The sequence below is a fragment of the Durio zibethinus genome, chromosome 18 (genome assembly GCF_047325235.1).
Source record: "Durio zibethinus cultivar Kanyao isolate XHJ-2024 chromosome 18, ASM4732523v1, whole genome shotgun sequence".
Classification (NCBI taxonomy): domain Eukaryota; kingdom Viridiplantae; phylum Streptophyta; class Magnoliopsida; order Malvales; family Malvaceae; genus Durio; species Durio zibethinus.
Genome location: NC_143179.1, coordinates 22,124,416 through 22,146,380, shown reverse-complemented (window position 1 = coordinate 22,146,380; position 21,965 = coordinate 22,124,416). Strand labels below are relative to the sequence as shown.

The window sequence follows — 21,965 nt, the reverse complement described above, 5'->3', positions numbered from 1 at the left end:
AAAAATAAATCTTTGGCACATCGAAAAATGAATCAGTGGACAAGATTCATTGCCTCGTGTCGTGTATCTTAGATTTCTTTTTGACAAGAAAAATTGTTTTTGTTTGGTACATTAGTGAAATTGAACTGAAAGGATAAACTATCTTCAAAATTCAAAACCCCAACTCAAATTGGAGTTGGAGTTTGTGTGTATTAACTAAACTTCACTTCTTCCTATCAAGCAAATTATAAAAAGGATACTCAAAAATAGTAGTGATTGCTTTCACTTTGATGTAATGTATTTCCAGACAACGAAATTAGATTTCAATAAAAAGGCTAAAGCATTGGATAAGGAGAAATCGTTATGTTTATGACTCCATTTCAATGGTTGGAGTTTATTTTACAAAGCTTTTGTATTTAGTTAATGTAATTATATAACCATTTATTTAACATCTATCAAGATGATAATCTGCTAATATTTTTTCTATTTTTTTTAACAAGAAAGCAACTAATGAGTGATAAATTTCGAAATTTAGATGATAGTTAAAGTGATAAAAATACGAAAAATATGTAAATAATAAAAGAAATTACATTACTACTTTGTTGTTAGATAAAGTAACAAAAAAGATGTAATTTGATTATAAATAAATATAAAAATAATAAAATTAGCAATACTACCTTTTTTAACAAATGTAATAAAATTCACATAATTTAGTATTAACAATATAACAGTAACAATAATTGTAATTCTATTGATAAATTTAAAATTTGTAATTAAATAATAAAACAAGCAATGATAACATGAGCAACATTACAACCTTTTTATTTAATTTACTACATTCTATTATCGATCATAAATAGAATGAGTGATCTGATAAGAAATATATATAATAGTTAACTTATATCTACTATGAAAGTATAAATCCATTTAAATATTAATTTAATTATTATTATATATTTGACAATAACGGTATAAGATATTATTATATATTTTATGATTGATTATCATTATTTGTTTTTATTATATTCTTATAAATCTAATACCGTAGGAACATAATTTTATAGCGTGATTTGATTGCTTAAAAATCATACTTAAAACTAATTTTCAGGATAGTCAAATTTTGTTTAACCATTTCTGGAAGCCTGTGATGTGGTATGATGAAATCAGGCGAGGCCACATGAGAAAACTTACTGTAAGCACACATTTAACGAGCTTCCCGCAGAACTTCCCATAATTGATGCTTGCTTGAAGTAGTGGGGGACCAGAAATGACATTATCTTATCGAATTTGCCAATAGAAACTATGGGCAAATTCAGTAGTTTCTCGCACAAACTGGGGGCGTCATAAATCTTGATGGTGAAATATGTTTGTTTCAACCCTCACCCAGAAAACAGATAAAACAATAAACAAGTCCACATCATTTGTACAAAAGACCAAATATAATCAGGGGTATAGAAACCAATTCTTAAGGGCGACAACTTTTTCGATTTTTGTTTTCGTTTTTAATTTTTTTTTAAACATTAAAAACAAAAATATGTTTGATAAATTATTTTTATTTTGTATTTTAGAAAATTAAAATCAAAATTTTGCAAAATCTTAGAAATTGTTGGAAATAAGTGTTCTTAATTTTTAAAAAATAATTTAATATTGTTATCACACGCACTATTCATAAAATTATAATTAAATCGCTACAGTAATAATAAAATTATTATATTGATAAAACAATATTTTTTATTATATAAATATTATATTAATAAATATTATTATATTTATTACATAAAATAATATTATATTTATATTATTATATTATTAATAACAAATGGAGTTGAAAAGGCCCTTTCTCTATAACATAGGGGTAGACTGCAGAAAGCTCAGCAAATAGGGAAGACAAGACCTTGTATCGTTTAAAGTTGAAAAGGTCGTAATGTCAATGAATAACACTATTTAAAGACAGCATTAAGGTTGGATTCAGCTACTCCGAAATGCAAACTAGAAATTATATACTACCGCTTCAGAGTCCAGGACATGCAAATATGTCCAGAGAGTTTCCTTATCAAGTGGAGGAAGAGAAGCACAATTGTGATTATACAAAAATTTGTGTGTTCTTATTGATGTAAATGTTCATGCATGCATGTGTATGTGCGGGTTAGAGACTCGAATAAATAAATGATATTAAAAAGAACTAGAGCTACACAAAAAGAAATAAAGGATTATCAGCCTAACTATGCAAAAAGGTTCTTCAGCCCTTATTCTGGTCGAGAAAGCTCAACAGAAAGCCACTCACAATTCGGCGTACAACAGGGTTAGGGATACTTCGACATAACCTTCCATCAATATACGCAAGGATACCTGAAAGCACAAATTTGCCAATGCCCCATTTCCAAATAAACCTTACCTTTTGCATTTCCCCCGTGTTCGCAGGGATAATTGCTTTGAGATCGTCACTCTCCGACTCTTTCTTCCATTTGAGGCTTTTGATATATTTATCCGCTTGCTTTCTTAACTTACGGATCGCAAAACTCACAAAGAGGTGTTCACACAATGTTATGATGGTTGGTCCAATACTCCATTCCTGGAATAAGATTTATCTCTGATCAATACTTTCAATAGGATACGAGCAAAATAGTGTAGCTATAAACAGCAGTGCTGAGTACAATCCAATTATGGACAAACATGTTTGCTAAGTAGAGGCATTTGTTGCTGCGGCATCAAAACCTTAAGCCTGAAAGAGATTTCTAGCCTATGCTTGTCATTTTACTACTAAATCTTGTGCTCATTAATTTCTTTAAGCACTAGAAAGAAGAATAGCAAAGAGTGGAAATGGCAATGCAGATCAAGGCAGTGGATTGCATATGTACCATGCACAGCTGTGATTCTGATCATACAACTATAGGTAAGTAATATTAACGGAATGCATATGACCAAATTATCACCAACTTTTATTGTCCATTAAATCTCAACTCTAACGTCCGGTCATGATGTTCCATATGTATAAAAACTGGGCAAAGACTGATAACGTTATTATTCTCATAGCAACATTGGTTAAAGCACCTTCAAAGCAGGAAAAGAAAATAGAGAGGTGAATTAGATTGATGGATGCACTTACTTTGTCTCCTTGAACATTGCGCATGGGGCGAGTAGCTGCTGAAGGATCCCCTTTTAACAACGCTTTGCTTATAAGAAACCCCTTTACACGATCCATGATTTCATCTATGATGGAACTGTTAGGAGGTAGGTTTTTAAGGAAAACCTAAAAACAAAATACATTAGTTAGAGCATAGTCAAAACTCGTTTATCAAGTCAATAAGGTGAAGCAAGATTCTAAAAATGTGGGTGGGTGGGAAGACGGGTGCAGCCACAGTTTGTCCTTGCAAGCGAGGTAAACTCAGAGGAGCACTTTGCTAGAAGTGATAGTATAATTCTGAAAGACCACGTAAACATGTGCCATCCACTGCTCTCTCAGTCTCAAAAAAAAAAAAAAAATTTTGTTACAGTACTGATGTTTCTGTTTTCTCAATTAACCAGTTACCTGATCATCAATTACTCTGACTCTAAGATATTCTTGCCTATACATTGAGTCCAACATAGCTTGTAGGTATCCTTCAATGTACAACTGCAGAAGTCCAAAATTTATCACTGACTATTAAAGCAAAAGAAAAACAAATAGAAAAAGATGTTGGATAAGTACAGCAGAATCAGCAGCCCTTCAACAGCGAGGCAAAGCATTAACAATGTGAATTCCCACAGAACTAATCACATAAAGATACTTCTTAACATCATATGCAATAAAACACTGGTTTTTATGTGTCTTTTTAAGATTTTCTAGTCGTGGACTCAGTGGTCTGACATTCTTTAGTAGGTATCTATATCTTTAGTATTATTTCTCAATTCACGGAGGAAATAAATGAACTGCTTTCATTACGGTAAAAAGTAGGTGACTCAAACAGAACAAGGTGATATGGAATTAGAGTACAAAAATACAGGTGTTACCTCATCAACCCCAGGACTCTGATCAAGCTTGATTTTTCTGTCTGGCCCACCCCCCATCAAAGCCGTACCCAAGACTGATGGCTCCATAGCCAATTTTAATATTCCTTGGTGAAAACCACCCACCTTGAGAATAATATTAACAGTCAACTGTCAGTTTCAACAGTTGAAGTTATACTATAATTCACATATCCCTAAGTAAACAGCTAGAAAATAAACCAGAAAAGTTATGATATGCAAAAATATTCAAAATGACAGATTGACTGGTACCATCCCATCAAAACCGCTTGTTTCTGCCCCCTTAAGAACAGAGTCAGATATTTCAGTAACAGCAGCAAAGATTACATTAGACCCCGCTGTTCTCAGCTGCAGAGTTAGCATAGAAATAGCTTAGGAAAGTGCAGAGAAAAATGGAAAAAATCATATTCCTAACTTGTCTTATATAAAACTTACAGTTTTACCCAGATCACCGAAGTAGCGCTTTGTTCCCGAGAACCCTTTACCACTAATACATTTACTAATGAATTTGAAGGTACCTGTGCATGATGGCCAAAGCAGAAATAAAATATCTCAACTTACAAACAACCATAATAACAGGCTTATGGTTTAACAAGATGATAGGTAAGGTTGGGTTCGTGGGGCTAACTCTTTCATAATATATGACTAGCATAAATAAATCTGAAACTAGAACCTGAACTTAATCACAGAGTATGCCCAGTATACACATTATCAGTGCCTTATGGAAAGTACCCTGAACTAAACTATGAATTTCATATTTCTCTTCCTCGCAGTACAAAAATTGAAAATGAAATTCCCATCTCCAGTTTCAGTGTAATTCATGAGCCTACAAACTGGTGATCATGACCCTCTTGTACACCCAAACAAATCATCCATGCAGAACATTAAAAAAAATATTACAGATGCCATTAATTAACTCCCAAGGTGGGGTGAACCCATACAGGAAAGGAACACTTGAGTGAACAAACCACATAGAAAACATACCCAATTTGAAACCTGGAAGAGTCGTCAATCCTTGAGAAGGATCAAAAAAGATATCTAGAGAAGATGAAGCTAAGTCATCAAAAACCGATGCAAAAGCTGGAGGCAGTAATTGGCTACCTTTAGCAATGGAGATGAACCTCATGGCATACCTGGTTAATTAAATCATTCTGAAAGTGAGGATTCCATATAATCACAAAACAAGCAAAACGTTAATGAAGATCTTACCATGAATAATGTTGTGCGCATCTTATTAACAATTCACGAATTGTTACCAGAGCATGCGTAACCAAGACCCCATTTAGCTCCACGACCATCTTTTTTATAGGAGGAACCTATAGAAGCAAAAGAAAGAAGTAAGAACAAGAAATGACCCTACTCAACATGATACACTAGAACACATGTTTCACTATCTAAGAATGAGCAAAATCAGTCAAGTATATATTAAAAGAGAGCAGAGCACACTGGTCAAACCTTCACAATACTATGCAGCAACGATCTCAGAGCTTCCTGGGCTGAATTATAACTTGAATAGGACTCCCCAGGAACAAAGCTAGCAATAATCTGTAAGTACGTGATAGATTTTTCAATTAATTTAGTAGTTAAGTCTGTCAAGATATAATAGAAGCAAAAGCATAGTACCTTTATTGGGTGGATCTCAAAATGATCAAAATAGAACTGCTGACTCGGAGCATTTGAGTCACTAAGAGATGTCCTCCAAAATGAGACGATTTTCATCAAAGTATCCTCATCAAGATTCAAATCAATTGGCTGTGTAGGAGAGCAACAAAATTAGAGCTGCTGTACACATTACATGGATGTAAATAGCTCCATCAAAACTAAGCTACCATCAATTATCCACGGTTCTCACCACCAATTGTTTCTAAAGCAAAGGGAAACAAAAGGAAACAATAGTTTGAACCCCACCATCCCCATCCCCTGTCAAGTCGATCAAAAAGATGGGAAAGAAAAGGAAAAAAGGCTACATAGGTTCAGGAAGGAGTAAAAAAGCCAGATATGGACTGCCTCATTATACCTGCAGAATGACAGATGAATATTCAACTTGTTTAACATCAGAGCCCGCAGAAAGTAGGACAAACACAATTTTGAGTATGCTATCATTTGCATCACTGTAGCCTAACTGATGTCTACGAAGCATTGATACAAAAGGAGCTCCACTCCACTTCACATCAACATTCAATGACTACATTGGTGGTTAAATAAGGATCTATTAGTATTCCACAACTGTGAAAGAGAATATTCATTCAAATCATGAACACATATTAAGACATCAAACGCATGGAAATATTTTTACCTGTACAACAATCTGGTTATATTTCTTCTGGTCAGTGAACACAGAATCCAGACTTATATTCTGAAGCCTTGCAACTACAATTGGTGTATACAAGAGTGTTGCACTCCAATTTAAATCCTAGACAAAATTATAACATCAAATAAAGACAATTAGTTGAACAAACAGGTATCATCAAGATTCACTTCACCAAACATATGGCAAATATACACTATAATCAAATAATCAAAGTCCAATTTTTACTTTTTAATACTATCATGTAGACTTCTGCAATAGTTCTGTTGCACTGAAGGCTATTTACGACATTAATCATCCTAGGATAAAAATGTATTATCCAGCCATGAAAGAACAAGTTTTCCACACCCTGCAGTTTTATTTTGGGGATATCAATTCAGAAGCAAAATAATAATTTTGGGCAATTTAGTCAATCCATGGTTTATATAAGTTTCTAAGAGTTCCCTTTGGGTGTAATAAAGTTCCCTTTGGCCATAATAAAGTTTTTTTGCATCAACTAGTTAATTCCCTACTTGGCATCTTAATCTTGGTGGTCACAATTCGACAAAGCCTCACAATTGAGCAACTTGACGTCAAAGTAAAAGAATATTTAGTAATGAAGGCCTGGAAAAGGAATTGTCTAGTTTGAGAAAAATAGATCAATAAGCAGATAAACATGATCCTTCTACATGTAAAACCATAAGCATAACACCTGTAAACTAGAATGATATTGTCTTTTACTAGTTTTATGAGTTTCAAATTTTGAAGGAATGAAATTATCTCCCAATGAGAGAGAGGGAGGAGATACCTCTTTCCCTTGTTCAAGCAATTGGATTGCAAACTGGGAAACTCTCATCCGGATCTTTGCACATGAGTGAAAAGCTTTGTCTTGCTTATGCCAATTTGAAAACTCACAAATCCGTAAAACCCGCGTGGGACCATCAGTATATACTTCATAACCCACCTTTACAGCATTCATGTCCTTAAGTTTACCAAATCCACTTCTCTTGTCCTTGGATTTTTTCTCCAAAAGCATATTAGATGCTAACCTTTCTTGTGCAAGTTTATAAAAGGGCTTCCATGTCCGCACTTTGTCTAAGTTGATTTCACGTGGCAGATTCATATCTACAAGAAAAATCAGAACAGCCAGTAATTTCATAAGCACTTTGCTCAACATGTTAGCTATTTCCAGCTCATATATTTGTGTAACAGGTACTCTTAGATAGTTCTTCAAGTAGGCATAGTTCAATTCTACAGAACACTGTAGAAAAATATAATTTCATGCAGCATGCTAAATTGGATAATTCTCCAAGCAAATTTGCTACAGTACATAAAAGCTTACATTCTAACCAAAGACAAACAAGAAAAAAAAAATTCAAGCACTTTCTAAGTTTGATAACTGGAGCATTGGAGACATCCTAAATTATCCTCATTAAAGTCGTATGACCACATTAGTAGAACAAAGTTAAGGCATACAACAAAGAGATCATCGAGACAAAAGATCCAAATAAAATAAGAATACACACTCATGAAATGCAAGAAAAGAACAACACATTTGGACACATAATTCTCTATCAATCCCTTTTAATTGTTTTATTATCAAAATCAAACAACAGCAAACATGCATGCATTTAAGAGAACCACATTGCAAAACAAAGAGCAACTACACAATAAAGAATGAAAACATGAAATTTATCAATAGCTAGCACGACCTTAAAAGGTATGCCAATTATCTGAATGAGTAGAACAACTGGTTAAGCATCCGGGTGGCCTATAAAATTGGTTTCCAAGAAAGTAGAAACTGATTTAACATGGCCTTGTATGCTAATAATTTTTTTTAAAACATCATCCTACATCTCCTGTCCTCCCAAATTCTGTCAATAACTGCTGTAATGGTGAATTGACAACAAGCAACATAAGTTCATATTAAACAAGTTAAAAAAGGTATCAAATGCAAAGTGTAACACCCGTTCTTCTTTTCTCTATCACTCCTTGAACTGGAGGATACTTCTGCTTTCCAGGAAACTTTTATCCCACAAAGTGCTCGGTTTATAAATAATACATTGCATTTTCATAAGTCGGAACGTCTATTCAGATTCACTAAGCAACTATAACATTCAATGCCTTATTGAAGGAACACTTCTCCAGTTATTTCTATGTTGCTCTAACTCTAATTTTTGAGCCTGCTAGATCATATGACATGCAGGCTTGCAACGTCTTGATGAGAGTCCAAAGAACAAACAAAAAGTAAACAAAATATATTGCATATCAATCAGAAAAAAAAAAAAAAAAAGGAGAGTAAAGAAGCGAAGCCCATTGTTGATACTCCTCATTCAAGCAAATTATAAAATTCAAACATGAAAGAAGAAACAGCACATATGATAAATCCAAACATATTCCAAAAGGAAGTTTGGCTGTTCCATTCTTCAAAGTTCAAATGTCAACTATGTTGATTACAGCATAAATTATTATAAAAATACATGCAAGAGAGGAGCAATAAGAGGTAAGTGATTACCATTTATCATAACAAGAAGTTTATGAGGAAGTGTAACATCATCCCAGGCATAATCAACACTGCATTCAGATCCAAGAAACTCCAGCACTGATGAATTCTGGGAAATTCTCCAATAATAAATAATAGTGACAAATCAATACATATAGAATACCTCAACCACGCATCCATCAATTACAGAGAAAATAGGTAAAATTGAATAAAAGCACAACCTTTTGACAGTAAGTGAGGGATACACCATGCAGACGATTCTCAATCCGATATGGCAGCTTGCCTTTTGGTGGTTTTTGGAAGCGCACTACAATAGTAGAACCCTCTTCTGCTACATTAGCTTCTGCAAATTCTGCAATCTTTTCGTCTTCTATTGCCAACTGATTTGATTGTTTTCTAAATTTTAGGAAAAAACGTCCTAATGAAGTGATGCATAATGGTCCTGACCAGTCCAATTGAGACTCATTCAACCGAAACTGAATATAAATTAAAGAACTATCACAATCATTTCTATGCTTTTTGATGAAATTCTCAAATAAACTGTATTCTGTCCTTTTGCTAATTTCATTCTGGAGCAAAAGTGATGTTCTCTGCCTACTGTTGATGGAAATCATGCCATCCATGTCAACCTTCACATCCACACACCAGAAAGGGGAAGAACACAAGAAGTAAGAACTTGAAAAACATAAAAGGACAACTACATCCTATATTGGTGGATACAAACCTCCAAATTACATTGACGAACAGTGATGCTTTCCTCTGACTCATTCAGCACAACATGCCTTGGAGCCATTGTTATTATTTGTGAAGGCACAATTCTACTCGAGGAAGGCCCCATAGATACCCCAAATTTTGCAATATATTTCACTCCGGATATTTCCTCCATCTCTAGGCTTATCTCTGTGGGGCCTGATAGAGCATCCAAGTCGAATTGTGCCTCAGATGCATGTTTTTCAAATAATCTGAGATGCATCTTATGCGATCTGGCAACAAATGGTGCATAAAAAGTTTATAACCAATGAAGAAACCCCTAATATCAAAAGTTTCTCTAGTCATAAAGGTAGATAATGAACTTCATACACTAATATAATAGTTCCAAATAAAATTTCTTACTTCAGAAACCATGACCCTGTTGACTTTGGGGGCAAAAATAAACCATATTCAGGAGGAATGCTCCCCATTTCATTTCTGCAGATATTTATGGCCGTCAATTACATAAGAACAAGCATAAACCTGAGTTCAAAGAATTTGCTAACAATTTTCAGAGAAAGAAACTACCTAAATGAAGGCTTCTGACTAGAAGCAAAGAACAGAGAAAAATCAGTATCATTTTTCAGGGTATACGGTGTATAGACAGTAGCCTGCAATAGATACATAATTCAGCTAACAGACATGCATGGGAACTTCTACAGCAAACAAACCAAACATAATTGAAAACAAAACTCATGGGGTATGATCCTTAGATAATAAACACGTCAAGAAAAATTTAGAAGATATCACATTTGCTTACAACCTCTAATATGCCTTTGTACCCACGGGATAATCTCAAGGATGCAAAGTATTTTCCACCATTGAAATCCAGGTCAATGTCCAAGCAACGAACACCATTCTTATGCTTCAGTAACTTTTTGATCCATTCACCACTGTTTACTGGTTTACACGTTGAACTAAAAGCAGTTAAAGTAACAAAAAAGTACATTACAGCAGGATTTGCATAAAAATCGACAGTTGATCTGCAAGGTAGAGTTGCCTCCTTCCCAATGTTTTCATAGCCACTAGGGGCAAATAAATCTGCAACAAGATGGAAGTTCAAAGAGTAAAATAACAGCAATACTTTATTGTTTAAAAAAATTGCATGTCTTACTTGTCTCAGTCAAAAGCACGTGTATTTCCGAGTGCAGAAGATTGGACACACGAACAGTGGGGAGAATAAAAATTTCTTTCTGCTCTTGTAGTGAAATTGGTGCATTTCTGTTTTCAAGCCCATCCATAGACTTATCAGGTTTTATGATAGGCACTTCTCTTCCAATGCTTTGAATTAAAAAGTGCATGTCAGAAACATGTGCAGCTGCAGATTTGACCTTGCAGTATGTTGTGCTAAAGGAACATTTCACTGATCCAACAGATAAAGCCTTTCGCACTTCATAGCTTAATTTATCAAAAATTCCAGAAAGACGAATTGCCTTTCCACCTTTAATCTCATCTGACCACTGAACTGAGAGTGGGATATCAGATTGTATCAAGTCATTTGACATTTCAGGTCTAAAAGAAAATAAGAAGTTACCTGCATATTATCACCAACCACACAAACCACAGAAGATTTTAAAATGAATTCAAAGAATCACACGAGAGGAAAATAAAGGAAAAACAAGCATATTAATTGCTTCAACCCCCCTCCCCTCTTCTTTTGTCTTACTTTTCCTCCTTTTTTCTAAAGCGCTGACAACGACCATCTTCGCTATACTAGCAAATAAACAATAAGGCACTAAGGAGAAAAATAAAAAATCTTCAGTACATAAATTGTCATCTACTTTAGAAGTAACTTAATTCTGAAGAACACAAAGAAATCAGGAATATGGACAACTACTGCTTTAAGTATTTACGGTCACAGGTTTGCTCTGGTTGAGCAGCCCCCTAATTAATCCATTTCGGCAAGTCAAAATTTCGAATTTGTTGCAAAGGCTAGTTATCTAGATACATAGATCACAAAAGATTGTCAATATCCAATTGCCTTGAATGTGAGCTCTTTTATATCCACAAATTATAAAATTCAACTTGTTATATATTCCTCATAAAAACCTTTTAATTTATAAATTAAAGGAACAAAACTCACGCGCAACTTTTGATTTTTGCCTCAAATTTCTTCCACTATAATGTCACATGGTACATAAAACATGGCATAATATCACATGGTAGATAGAAAAATTTTTAGTCCATAAAAATCTCATATACCATTTAAAGGTCCCAAACCCATTTTCAAACAAGATAATTGCTCTAATTCTAATCTGCACATTCTGCATTAAACTTTGTATAAGAACACGTCATACCAAGTCCATGTTTACATCAGGAAGTAAATCTCAACACTGAATCTTACCTTAATCCATCAACAGAGAGGAATTTAGCTCAATTTCCAGCCTCTTTTTCTTTTCTAAGGTTCCCTCAATTATTTCCCAATTTGTTTCACCCGCCAAAACCAAAATTGTTGAGCAATATTTTCTTTTGTTTCTTTTCTTTTTTTTTTTTTAACTCCAAATATAATCTTAAGGGCTTTAACCAAATATCCATCTTATTTATTAATCTTGGGCCATGTTGGACCGAATATTACATAGCCCCCCCACTTGAGAGAATTTGTTCTCCAAATTCCAAATTTCATGAACTCAAAATTTATCCATCTCTCAAACAAATGTAACATACAATTCTCCTCTTAGAAGAGATCATCTTGTGCTGTCTAAAAGCATCTATGAAACTCCTCACAATCATTTATCTAATAATCAAATCAAAATGAATTTCAATCCAAATCCTATACAACAGTGTTAAATTTTAAGATGGGCATCCAACCTAAAACTATTTGGCAATAGGTGGGGAGGTCCTCGTAATATTTATGTGCCCAAGTTACCTCACTTTAACAGATTCGGGATTCATTTTATCTCCACTCTAATAGACAGACATTCCCAATCTTCAATCTCAATTCTTGTCTCATAACAAGATGCAGTAATCAAAATTACAAACTCTCTGACATTTCAGTCCCGAAAAATATGCAAAATACATACATCTCAATCATGCCAGAGCAAATATACTTCAATGCAATTCAGGTTTCATACAAACGATTCTGCTAACAAGATCAAACATAACAAACGTGAAACAATTTCACAATTTTTATAAGTTCTCCAAGTCCCAAGTATCAAAATCCATAATCTTTAATCGATTAATATACATACAAATTTGTTAGTCGCCTTTTGTTAAAAATGTCCAAAAACTCATAACTTAAACTAATTGTGCTTCCCTTATGCACTCTAATATTTCATTCAAATATAACCTCAAAAACAACAAAATTGAATTTTTAATCTTATCTTACACCAAACATAATAACACGTACATAAAATCTCTTGGGAAAGAACTTTCAATTTGTAAGGTAATTATAGCCATACAAAACTTTAAATCTGAATAACAATGTCAATAAATCATCTAGTTACCTCAAAAATCGCATACTAACATCATTTTCTTTTTCACTAACTGTAGAAATATTTCTTATCAATTTAACCAGTATAAAACTGTGATAAGGGCCAAACTTATACAATAAATCATAAGTTTTACAACATCCAAATTCAAACATAATTTGCTGAGTGCCCAAATCATCTTCAAATTCAAATATTATTTGCTTTTAAATTCATAAATCAATCATTAAATAAAAGTTGCGCAACAAAGCTTACAAACATCATAATATCCCAAATTTTCCTTTAACCAATATATTATTATCAACTCCAAATCAAAGTCAAAATCTATGTACATTAAGGAAAATCCTCTAGTAAAAAGTCTCAACCAATAAGAACTCCAAATAATTGAACTCATATCAAAAGTAAAGCTACAAACAAATTACCAAATGCATCACATAATATCATAGAATTTCTTAAATTCCTCAAAATTGAATGCATGCTCAATACAACAAAATATATAAACTTATCATTAAGAATTGGTCTTAGTACCACAATAACAATCATCCTCTTTACTTACAGCATATCAAATTTTCTTAGCAAAACACATCTTTGTAACTCAAATTACTCATTCAAAACCATCTTCTTTAGTAAAACCTTTCAATAACCATAACATTACCTTTATACACAAAATTGTAACATATGCCTTATACCATTAAACAATATTCGAACAAATTTCATATTGTGCATTAATTTGAAACTATAATCACCATCTAAACGCTTTTACCATTTAGAAATTCATAGAACTCCAAAATAGACATCTAATGATTGAACATCAACAAATGGCCAGATTATCAATTCTTATCAACAAGTTAAGATATTTATTTGCTGAAACCAAAACCACACTAAAATAAGAAAATATTAGCTTTATGCATCATAACATTAATTCATCACAAGTGTAAGATTGAGAACAAAATCCATCATGGCAACTCACAAACATTAATAAAAATAAATATCTAAAGGTTTCAAAATATTATGTCATGACAACTTCGATATTTCATACTTTTACTCCAAGGAAGTACAATTAAAACCATGATCAAAGATTGACTAAATATCCTTAAAAAAAGACTCCAAAAATGACCTCAATCCTAAAAGATCTTCAAAAGTCAAAATCATTCCCATAACAATTTTAGAGCTTAAAATGCCTATCTCAAAAAAATCACACAAAAATCACTTCACTTACAAACATATTGTGGAAAAACTAAGAAATAAATAAGTGTGGAAACTCAATGTATATTGAAAAACTGCTTCTTAAGAAGTATACAAGAATCTTAAGTTTATATACAACTAACTAGGGGTTAAACTAGGAAACTAAATCTTCCTAAAAAACTAATGCTATAATTGAGGGATTGTCTATCCTAATTTTAGGGATACAAATACTTAATTCTAGAGATACAAATATAAATATGCAGATTACAAGATTACAACCAGCTGTAAATAAGTGTTTTCCCACACTCCCCCTCAAGCTGGTGAATAGGTGTTTTCCATTCCCAGCTTGGAAATAATTTCTTGAAATGTTGCACTGCTGAGACCTTTAGTCAACACATCTACAAGTTGACCCTTGGTTGATACATAAGGTGTACAAATCAACCCACTGTCTAATTTCTCCTTTATGAAATGCCGGTCTACTTCGATGTGTTTTGATCTGTCATGTTGCACAGGATTGTGTGCAATGCTTATTGCAGACTTGTTATCACAGTAAAGTCTCATTGGTCCATCCCACTTGATCTTCAAGTCTTCTAGGATAATCTTTAACCATAGTAGTTCACAAATTCCTTGAACCATTGCTCTGAACTTTGCTTCAGCACTTGATCTTGCCACCACATTCTGTTTTTTACTCCTCCAAGTCACAAGATTACCACCTAAAAAAGTGCAGTAGCCTGAGGTGGATCTTCTATCAATTACTGAACCTGCATAATCAGCATCTGTATATGCTTCTAAAACTAACCCTGAATTTCTTTTGAATAAGATACCTCTCCCAGGATTGGCCTTCAAATAGTGCAATATACAATAGATAGCCTATAGGTGCACTTCTTTAGGACAATGCATAAATTAACTTACCACACTCACAGCCCATGCTATATCAGGTCTAGTATGTGAGAGATAAATGAGTCTTCCAACTAATCTTTGGTATATCTCTCTATTTACAGTAGCATCTTCATTAGCTTCTCCAATTTTATGATTAGGATCTATAGGGGTATTTGCAGGTTTACATGCAAGCTTCCCAATTTCCTTTAGAAGATCCATCACATATTTCTATTGTGAAATGAAAATACCATGCCGTGAGTGAGCTACTTCAATTCCTAGGAAGTACTTCAATCTCCTTAGCTCTTTTATCTCAAATTCTCTAGCCAAACACTGTTTTAGAGATTCTCTCTCTTTTTCATCGTCTCCAGTTACAATTATATCAACATACACTAATAGAACTGTGACTCTCCCTGAATCAAAGTGCTTGATAAACAATGTGTGATCTCTTTGACTATGTTTATATTCCATTGCTAGCATCACTTTGCAAATCTCCCGAACCAAGCTCTAGGAGACTGTTTAAGACCATATAAAGCTTTTTTCAGCCTGCATACTTTGTTTGCTTCTAGATGACCTCCAAATCTGGGTGGAACCTTCATATATATTTCTTCTTCCAAATCACCATGTAGAAAAGCATTCTTTACATCAAATTGTTGAAGCTGCCAATTGTAATTTGCAGCCAATGATAACAAAATCCTAACTGTATTCATCTTGGCAACTAGAGCAAAGGTTTCATGGTAATCCACTTCATAGGTTTGAGTGTAGCCCTTAGCCACTAACCTGGCTTTATACCTTTCAACAGTACCATCTGCCTTGTATTTTACACTGAAAACTCATTTACACCCCACTGGATTTTTTCCTTTAGGCAACTCTACCAGTTCTCATATTTGATTTTTCTCTAAGGCCTCCATTTCTATTGTCATGGCTTACCTCCACTTCTCACTGGATAATGCCTCGAATAATGTAGTTGAAACAAAAATAGTGTTTAGGCTCACAAGAAAATTTTTGTAAAATTTTTCAAATGACACAAAATTAGAGATTGGGTATAGTGGTTGCTTGGTACATTCTCTGGTTCCTTTCCTAATGGCAATAGGCAGATCATAATCACTAGTTATAATTTTAGAAGATTCATGCTCATTTTAAGAAACAGAGTCAAAAACTGTAGTTACCTCATTTCCAGAGTTAGGATCAGGTTCTTGGACTGGCACTGGTTCAGGATCTAGAACTTTCCTTCTTGAGTACACCTGTAATTCCTTCATAGAATCAAGAACAATATTATCCTTTGTCACATCTTCCGCATTTGGAATGGGTTCAGACTCAAATTCAGTGTTCAACTTGGGCTCAGTAGAAATAAGTTTCGACTCGGAAGAATTAATGGGTGTAAATGTTGAAGAATGGGGCAAATCAAGCAAAAGAAGTTTTTATCCTTATCTTTCATGAATGAAGTCTCCCCCTGAAGATAAGGTTGAGTAAAAAATGGTTTATTTTCTTCAAAAGTGACATCTGTAGACACAGAATTTTTTGGTAAGAGGATGATAGCACTTATATCCTTTTTGAGTTGAAGAATACCCCACAAAAATACACTTAATTGCTCTTGGATCCAACTTTCCCCTGTTATGACTATAAACATGAACAAATGAAGTACAACCAAATATCCTAGGTGTGAGATTGTTTGTGGTATCGAGGTTGGGATAAAATTGTGAGAGTAGTTCCATAGGAGTTTTAAATCCCAAAACCCTTGAAGGTAACCTATTTATAATGTGTGTGACAATGAGAACAGCTTCCCCCCAATAAGATTTAGGTACATTTACTTGAAAAAGAAAGGCTCAGGTTGTGGCTAGTAAATAGCTGTTTTTCCTCTCTGCCACTCCATTCTGCTGTGCAGTATTAACACAAGATGACTCATGGATAATCCCCTATTTTTGGAAATAGGTGGATAGACTCTGGTTAAAGTAGTCTCTTGCATTATCAAACCTAAATCTCTTGATTCTCACTCCAAATTGATTTTAGATCATGTTTTGGAAGCTTTAAAAAATACTATTCACATCTGCTTTGGATTTAAGTAAAAAAACCCAAGAGACCCTGGTACAATCATCTATGAATAAAACAAACTATCTCGCACCAGAAATATTAGGAATTGTAGAGAGACCCCAAATGTCACTACGAATCAAGTAAAAGGGAGTAGAACTTCTTTTGTTACTGATTGGAAAAGACACGTCTATACTTTGCAAGTTCGCAAATATCACAATAAAAATCTTCGACATTTAATCCTTTAAACAAAGAAGAAAACATGTTTCTCAAAGCTCTAAAAAAAGGATGTCCAAGACGAAAATAATAAAGCCAGATTTTGTCTTTATTGGAAGATTTTTCAGAAAGAAATGACAAAGATAAAATATTCTTGATATTACTTGTGTTATTTGATGTCTCAAGATAGTATAGTCCATCCTTCTCCTCAGCAAGTCCAATCATCTTCCCCGAACTCTGGTCCTGAAATTCAAAATAAGATGGATAAAATGTTACTTTGCAATTCATATCTCTGGTAAGTTTTTGTATAGATATCAGATTAGTAGACAATCCAGGAACATGAAGAACATTTTTGAGAACAAAAGAGGGAACATCTTCTAATCCTGCCACTGTAGTAAGTGAACCATCTGCAACAACAATTTTCTTATTACTAGGACACAGGTTATATGTACTAAACTTTTGTGAGGAATGTGTCATATGGTCTGTGGCTCCTGAGTCAATGATCCAAGAACTCGTAATAGGCTTAGCCGAGACATTTAATCCATGAGAGCCGAAAACTTTACCTGAACTAGAAACCTTACCCAAAAAACATACCACAGTGGACTTTTCAAGGATTTTCAATAAGTTTTTCAGTTTTTCAATCTCTTCCCTATTGAACTCTCCTTGTTTCTGAGACATCTATAGTACTCCAGTAATTTTCCCAGTTGACATTTTCTCAAATTGGGTGGTAGTGATATTTTTCTTTGAAAGGGTTCGGCAATGAAGGCCTAAACAGGATTCGACAATAAAGGCCTAAAATAGAAGTTAGCAATGAAAGCTGAAAATTTTGCTTCCCAAGAAGAGCCTAAAGCTTTGATACCATGCGGAAAAACTAAGAAATAAATCAGTGTGAAAACTGAATGTATATTAAAAAACTGCTTCTTAAGAAATATACAAGAATCTTAGGTTTATATACAACTAACTAGGGGTTAAACTAGGAAACTAAATCTTCCTAAAAAACTAATCCTATAATTGAGGGATTGTCTATCCTAATTTTAGAGATACAAATATAAATATACAGATTACAAGATTACAACCAGCTGTAAGTAAGTGTTTTCCCACACATATAATTACTCTTTATCAAAGAATTGAACTTTCTCCTCATTTGGAATTCTAAAGCTAATATATAATATCAATCGAACTACGTACTCCAAAATCCACGGAATCACAAACTTAGGCTTTGATACTTTTAATTGTGGAGATCCACACTTAACTTATGAGGTATTATCTATTTTGACCGAAGGTCTCATGGTTTTGTCCACAAAAAGATCCTCACAAATACGAGTTCAAGTCTTTACATATATATCATAGCATATCCTATATCCTCACAAATCTTCGACATGGAGGATTGGGGGCGTTACAAGAACCCAAATAGCCTAGTCATCTAACTCCTCTTAATCCAAAAAAGAAAATCTTGTACTAAAGCCTCACTTTTTCGAACAAAAGGGAAAACACATATACCAGCACGATAGGCCAAAAGGAAAATAGAGAGGATAAATCAACGTAAGGCCCATAAAGGGGCAACATGGCAGTAGAACGCAACATGGATTAACACTTTCTATTTTAAAATTATGCCTAAATAAAAATGTTTAATTCATTTAAAGCTTCAACCAAACTAGTGACATGTAATCCCAAATGCATGTGCAAGAAAAAATCTGTTATTGAACAACTTTTGCAGACACATGGCTAGCTCTGGCAGAAACATACTCACTCACCAAATCCGAATCCTTCCAAGATGATAATACACACTGTAAGAGCAAAAACATGGATACTAATACAAAAGATAAGGATGGTAGATTACACCAAGCAAAGGAAAAGTACAGGATAGTGAGAATTTAAATTTAAGCAGCAATATTAGCAACACATACCAACATTTAATGACATCAATGCTTTTTTATATCCACCAGACAAATTTATAGCGTCAAATGATGCCATTGAGTCATCAATTGTATCACCGGCCTTCAATGACACGGATACAAACTCATCTTCAAACTCATCTTCCATTTTTTCTCGTCTAATACGTAGCTCAATAGAGAATTTAGTTTCATTGCGTATTCTGATTAAAGGCGAAACTGCTACTGACAAACCATCCTACAATTTTATCATCAATATCAAGAAAGAACAAGAAAGAACATTATAATGAAAGCATTTATGTGCACTGTTTGTGCATATGTAACAGTGGGAAACTAATCTTGGAAAATACCTCTGATTTCCTTGAAATGTCAACCACTACAAATGGCCCAGGGTAAGATTTTGCTTCTGTTCAAAGATGGGAGCAGGGGAAGAAACAAAGATAAAGTCTAGGTAAGACCCATGGAGAAGGAAAATCAATTTAATTTTTGAAATCATCTTTGTTAGCAAGCAGGATGTTGTCAAAGAACAAGCAAAAATTTACCGATGAAAAGACCAAAGATCCTACCTCTAAATAATCACTTCAACCTAACATAATTTAACCTATTTCATCATACCAGCCTTGCACAGCTTGACTCAGTTTCTGTCTGAGAGATGTATCTGTTAATAGACTATTTTTTCAATTTTAACTAAAATTACAAGCTTATGGATACTTTAGAGATGAGCATGCCAAGGCTGCTTGAAACTTCTGCTTTCAAATGTATTACAGGCCTATTTGGAACAGAAATCAAAATAAATCATCTTTATGTTTTTTAGAATGTTTAGAACTCCAAGAACCTTGAAAGCATATTTCATGTCACTTTTCTATAAAAATATAATTATCCTAGAAATTTCAGCCCTTTTTTACCCCATATATAACAATATAAAATTATAAGCAGTGGTCTGAAGAGGAATCTGTGGCCAACCATAGTTCACTTTGGTGTGAGATCAATCCTATATGGCATGCCATTAATTACAAAATGGTTCAGCAATAAACCACTGAATTCCATGGATTCTTCATCAACAACAAAAGCAGCATAAGTGTCAAACTCCACATATCAAAAAGCCTACTCTATAGAAACAATGTCTTCCAAAGATTTTCAAGTCCTACATAAGCTCTATAAAAGACACATAAAACCTGGAAACAATTCCCTCTGTATTTAAATTAAGAATGGGCTGTTACAAATAGAAAATAGTCCTCTGCATGTTCCTCCGATTCTTCCATGCAAACAGACACATAATCTCCATTTAAATTTAAAAAAAATGACAACAGGAAAACTTACACGATATTTCCCTCTCTATAGAGTATATATATAATACAAGAAACAAAATCTGCCTCCCTGACTTTCTTTTGTCCAAACTAAGAAGGGCAAAATACTCTCTCGCATATATAACAAATTAGTCATAATATAATTCAGAGTTAGATGAAAAAAGAATGTGGTATGCATAGTTGAACAAAGACTGATATTGGTAACTCACACTCCATAAGCATCCTCGCCTAAATCCATAAAATTCCATGCATAGATGCACAGATGAAGTTAGCTTTCATAGCCAAACATTGTTATCAAGAAATGTAAGATACTACCGGAAATCAGGAATTCCTTTCTTCATTTTCCTTTTTCTTCTCCTACACACACTTTGAGATCTAACCAATCACCTCAAACAATGGCATGAATGGGTCAGTAGTTAGATGATTCCACATCGTATCCTGAGCAAATTTAGGCTGACAATAGCATGTTTCATTTTATTCTAATGGAAGTTATAAACACATATTACATTTAAATCCTCACCAGTATAGTGGATAATATGATGCTACTTCTAGAGTCTTTTGGCTCAAGTTTCTCAAAACAAGAGAAACCACTCAGTAAAACTCCTCAATGATGTTGCATAGTGAAGATAGCAGATTCCATACCTTGAAGTGACACTATACGTGTTCTCCAAGCAAGTGCTTGAGCTCCTAAGAGAGAAAGGTGAACTGGTGAAGTTGTAAATGAACCAGGAATGGAAAGCTGGATTGAAACAACTGCTACGGTTTCCGGTGGTTGATTTGCAAAAGCTGAGAGCCTTACAAACATGAATAAAGCAAGGTCAACTAATAAATAAAGAAAATTGACCTCAAATCCTTAATAGACATAAATATGCATAAATTACTTGAACAGGCACACATACACTATACATAAATATATAAGCTTTCTATTGAAAAACCTATAAAAAGGTTAGAAGTACCAAGAAAAAATTAAGTTCTGAGTACTTGCATCTTTCAATACAATTTTGTTTCTGACAAGTCATGCAAGAATGCAACTATCAATTTACAACAAAGCAGGAATCAAGCTTTGGGCAAAGAGACCCATAAGCAGAAAAACTATGGCCTATGCATTTCAAGGATGTACCTTAGAAAAAAGGAAGCAGACTGTTTCCTGCCCACTGTCACACTTTGTTTACCATAGAAGTGACAAAGAAGGTTCAAACTTGTTTGGTTTTCCACCTGCCATAATAGAAATGGTTAAATTGAGTAAGCAAAAGATCCAGTGGTAGAACAATCTTGCAAGAACGACAGGAAGCAGCAGGGGGAAGGATGAATTGGTGGGTCGTTATCCGCCTGCCATAATAGAAATGGTTAAATTTGAGTAAGCAAAAGAGCCAGCGGTAGAACAATCTTCGATGAATGACAGGAAGCAGCAGGAGGAAGGATGAATTGGTGGGTCGGTATCACCATATACCCTATCCAATCTGTGTTTGAATTTAACCCATGAAAAATATTTACAATTATGAGTCTAGTGAT

At 33.9% G+C, this 21,965-nt stretch overlaps 1 protein-coding gene across 6 annotated transcripts in view; it reads right to left on the bottom strand.

Moving 5' to 3' along the window:
* Positions 1-2,062: 2,062 nt before the first annotated feature.
* Positions 2,063-21,965, bottom strand: part of LOC111300016 (vacuolar protein sorting-associated protein, putative (DUF1162)) — a 28,804-nt gene continuing 8,901 nt past the window's right edge. Inside the window, exons 13-37 of one of the 6 annotated variants that reach the window (XM_089747961.1) lie at positions 21,574-21,668; positions 21,096-21,247; positions 19,497-19,552; positions 19,162-19,384; positions 19,009-19,041; positions 10,639-11,058; positions 10,288-10,565; positions 10,053-10,135; positions 9,888-9,962; positions 9,499-9,757; positions 8,996-9,403; positions 8,787-8,883; positions 7,080-7,396; positions 6,281-6,397; positions 6,002-6,169; positions 5,608-5,736; positions 5,440-5,529; positions 5,194-5,300; positions 4,969-5,117; positions 4,420-4,502; positions 4,237-4,332; positions 3,970-4,092; positions 3,509-3,619; positions 3,086-3,229; positions 2,063-2,551 (exon numbers count right to left, since the gene is read on the bottom strand). In XM_089747961.1, the coding sequence (XP_089604087.1) occupies positions 2,219-2,551; positions 3,086-3,229; positions 3,509-3,619; positions 3,970-4,092; positions 4,237-4,332; positions 4,420-4,502; positions 4,969-5,117; positions 5,194-5,300; positions 5,440-5,529; positions 5,608-5,736; positions 6,002-6,169; positions 6,281-6,397; positions 7,080-7,396; positions 8,787-8,883; positions 8,996-9,403; positions 9,499-9,757; positions 9,888-9,962; positions 10,053-10,135; positions 10,288-10,565; positions 10,639-11,058; positions 19,009-19,041; positions 19,162-19,384; positions 19,497-19,552; positions 21,096-21,247; positions 21,574-21,668 (4,146 nt within the window). In that variant the 3' untranslated portion in view covers positions 2,063-2,218. Of the gene's footprint in view, positions 2,552-3,085; positions 3,230-3,508; positions 3,620-3,969; positions 4,093-4,236; positions 4,333-4,419; positions 4,503-4,968; positions 5,118-5,193; positions 5,301-5,439; positions 5,530-5,607; positions 5,737-5,848; positions 6,170-6,280; positions 6,398-7,079; positions 7,397-8,786; positions 8,884-8,995; positions 9,404-9,498; positions 9,758-9,887; positions 9,963-10,052; positions 10,136-10,287; positions 10,566-10,638; positions 11,059-19,008; positions 19,042-19,161; positions 19,385-19,496; positions 19,553-21,095; positions 21,248-21,573; positions 21,669-21,965 lie in introns of those variants that run through there. The other 5 variants (XM_022895591.2, XM_089747962.1, XM_022895592.2 and 2 more) reach the window with 5 other exon arrangements.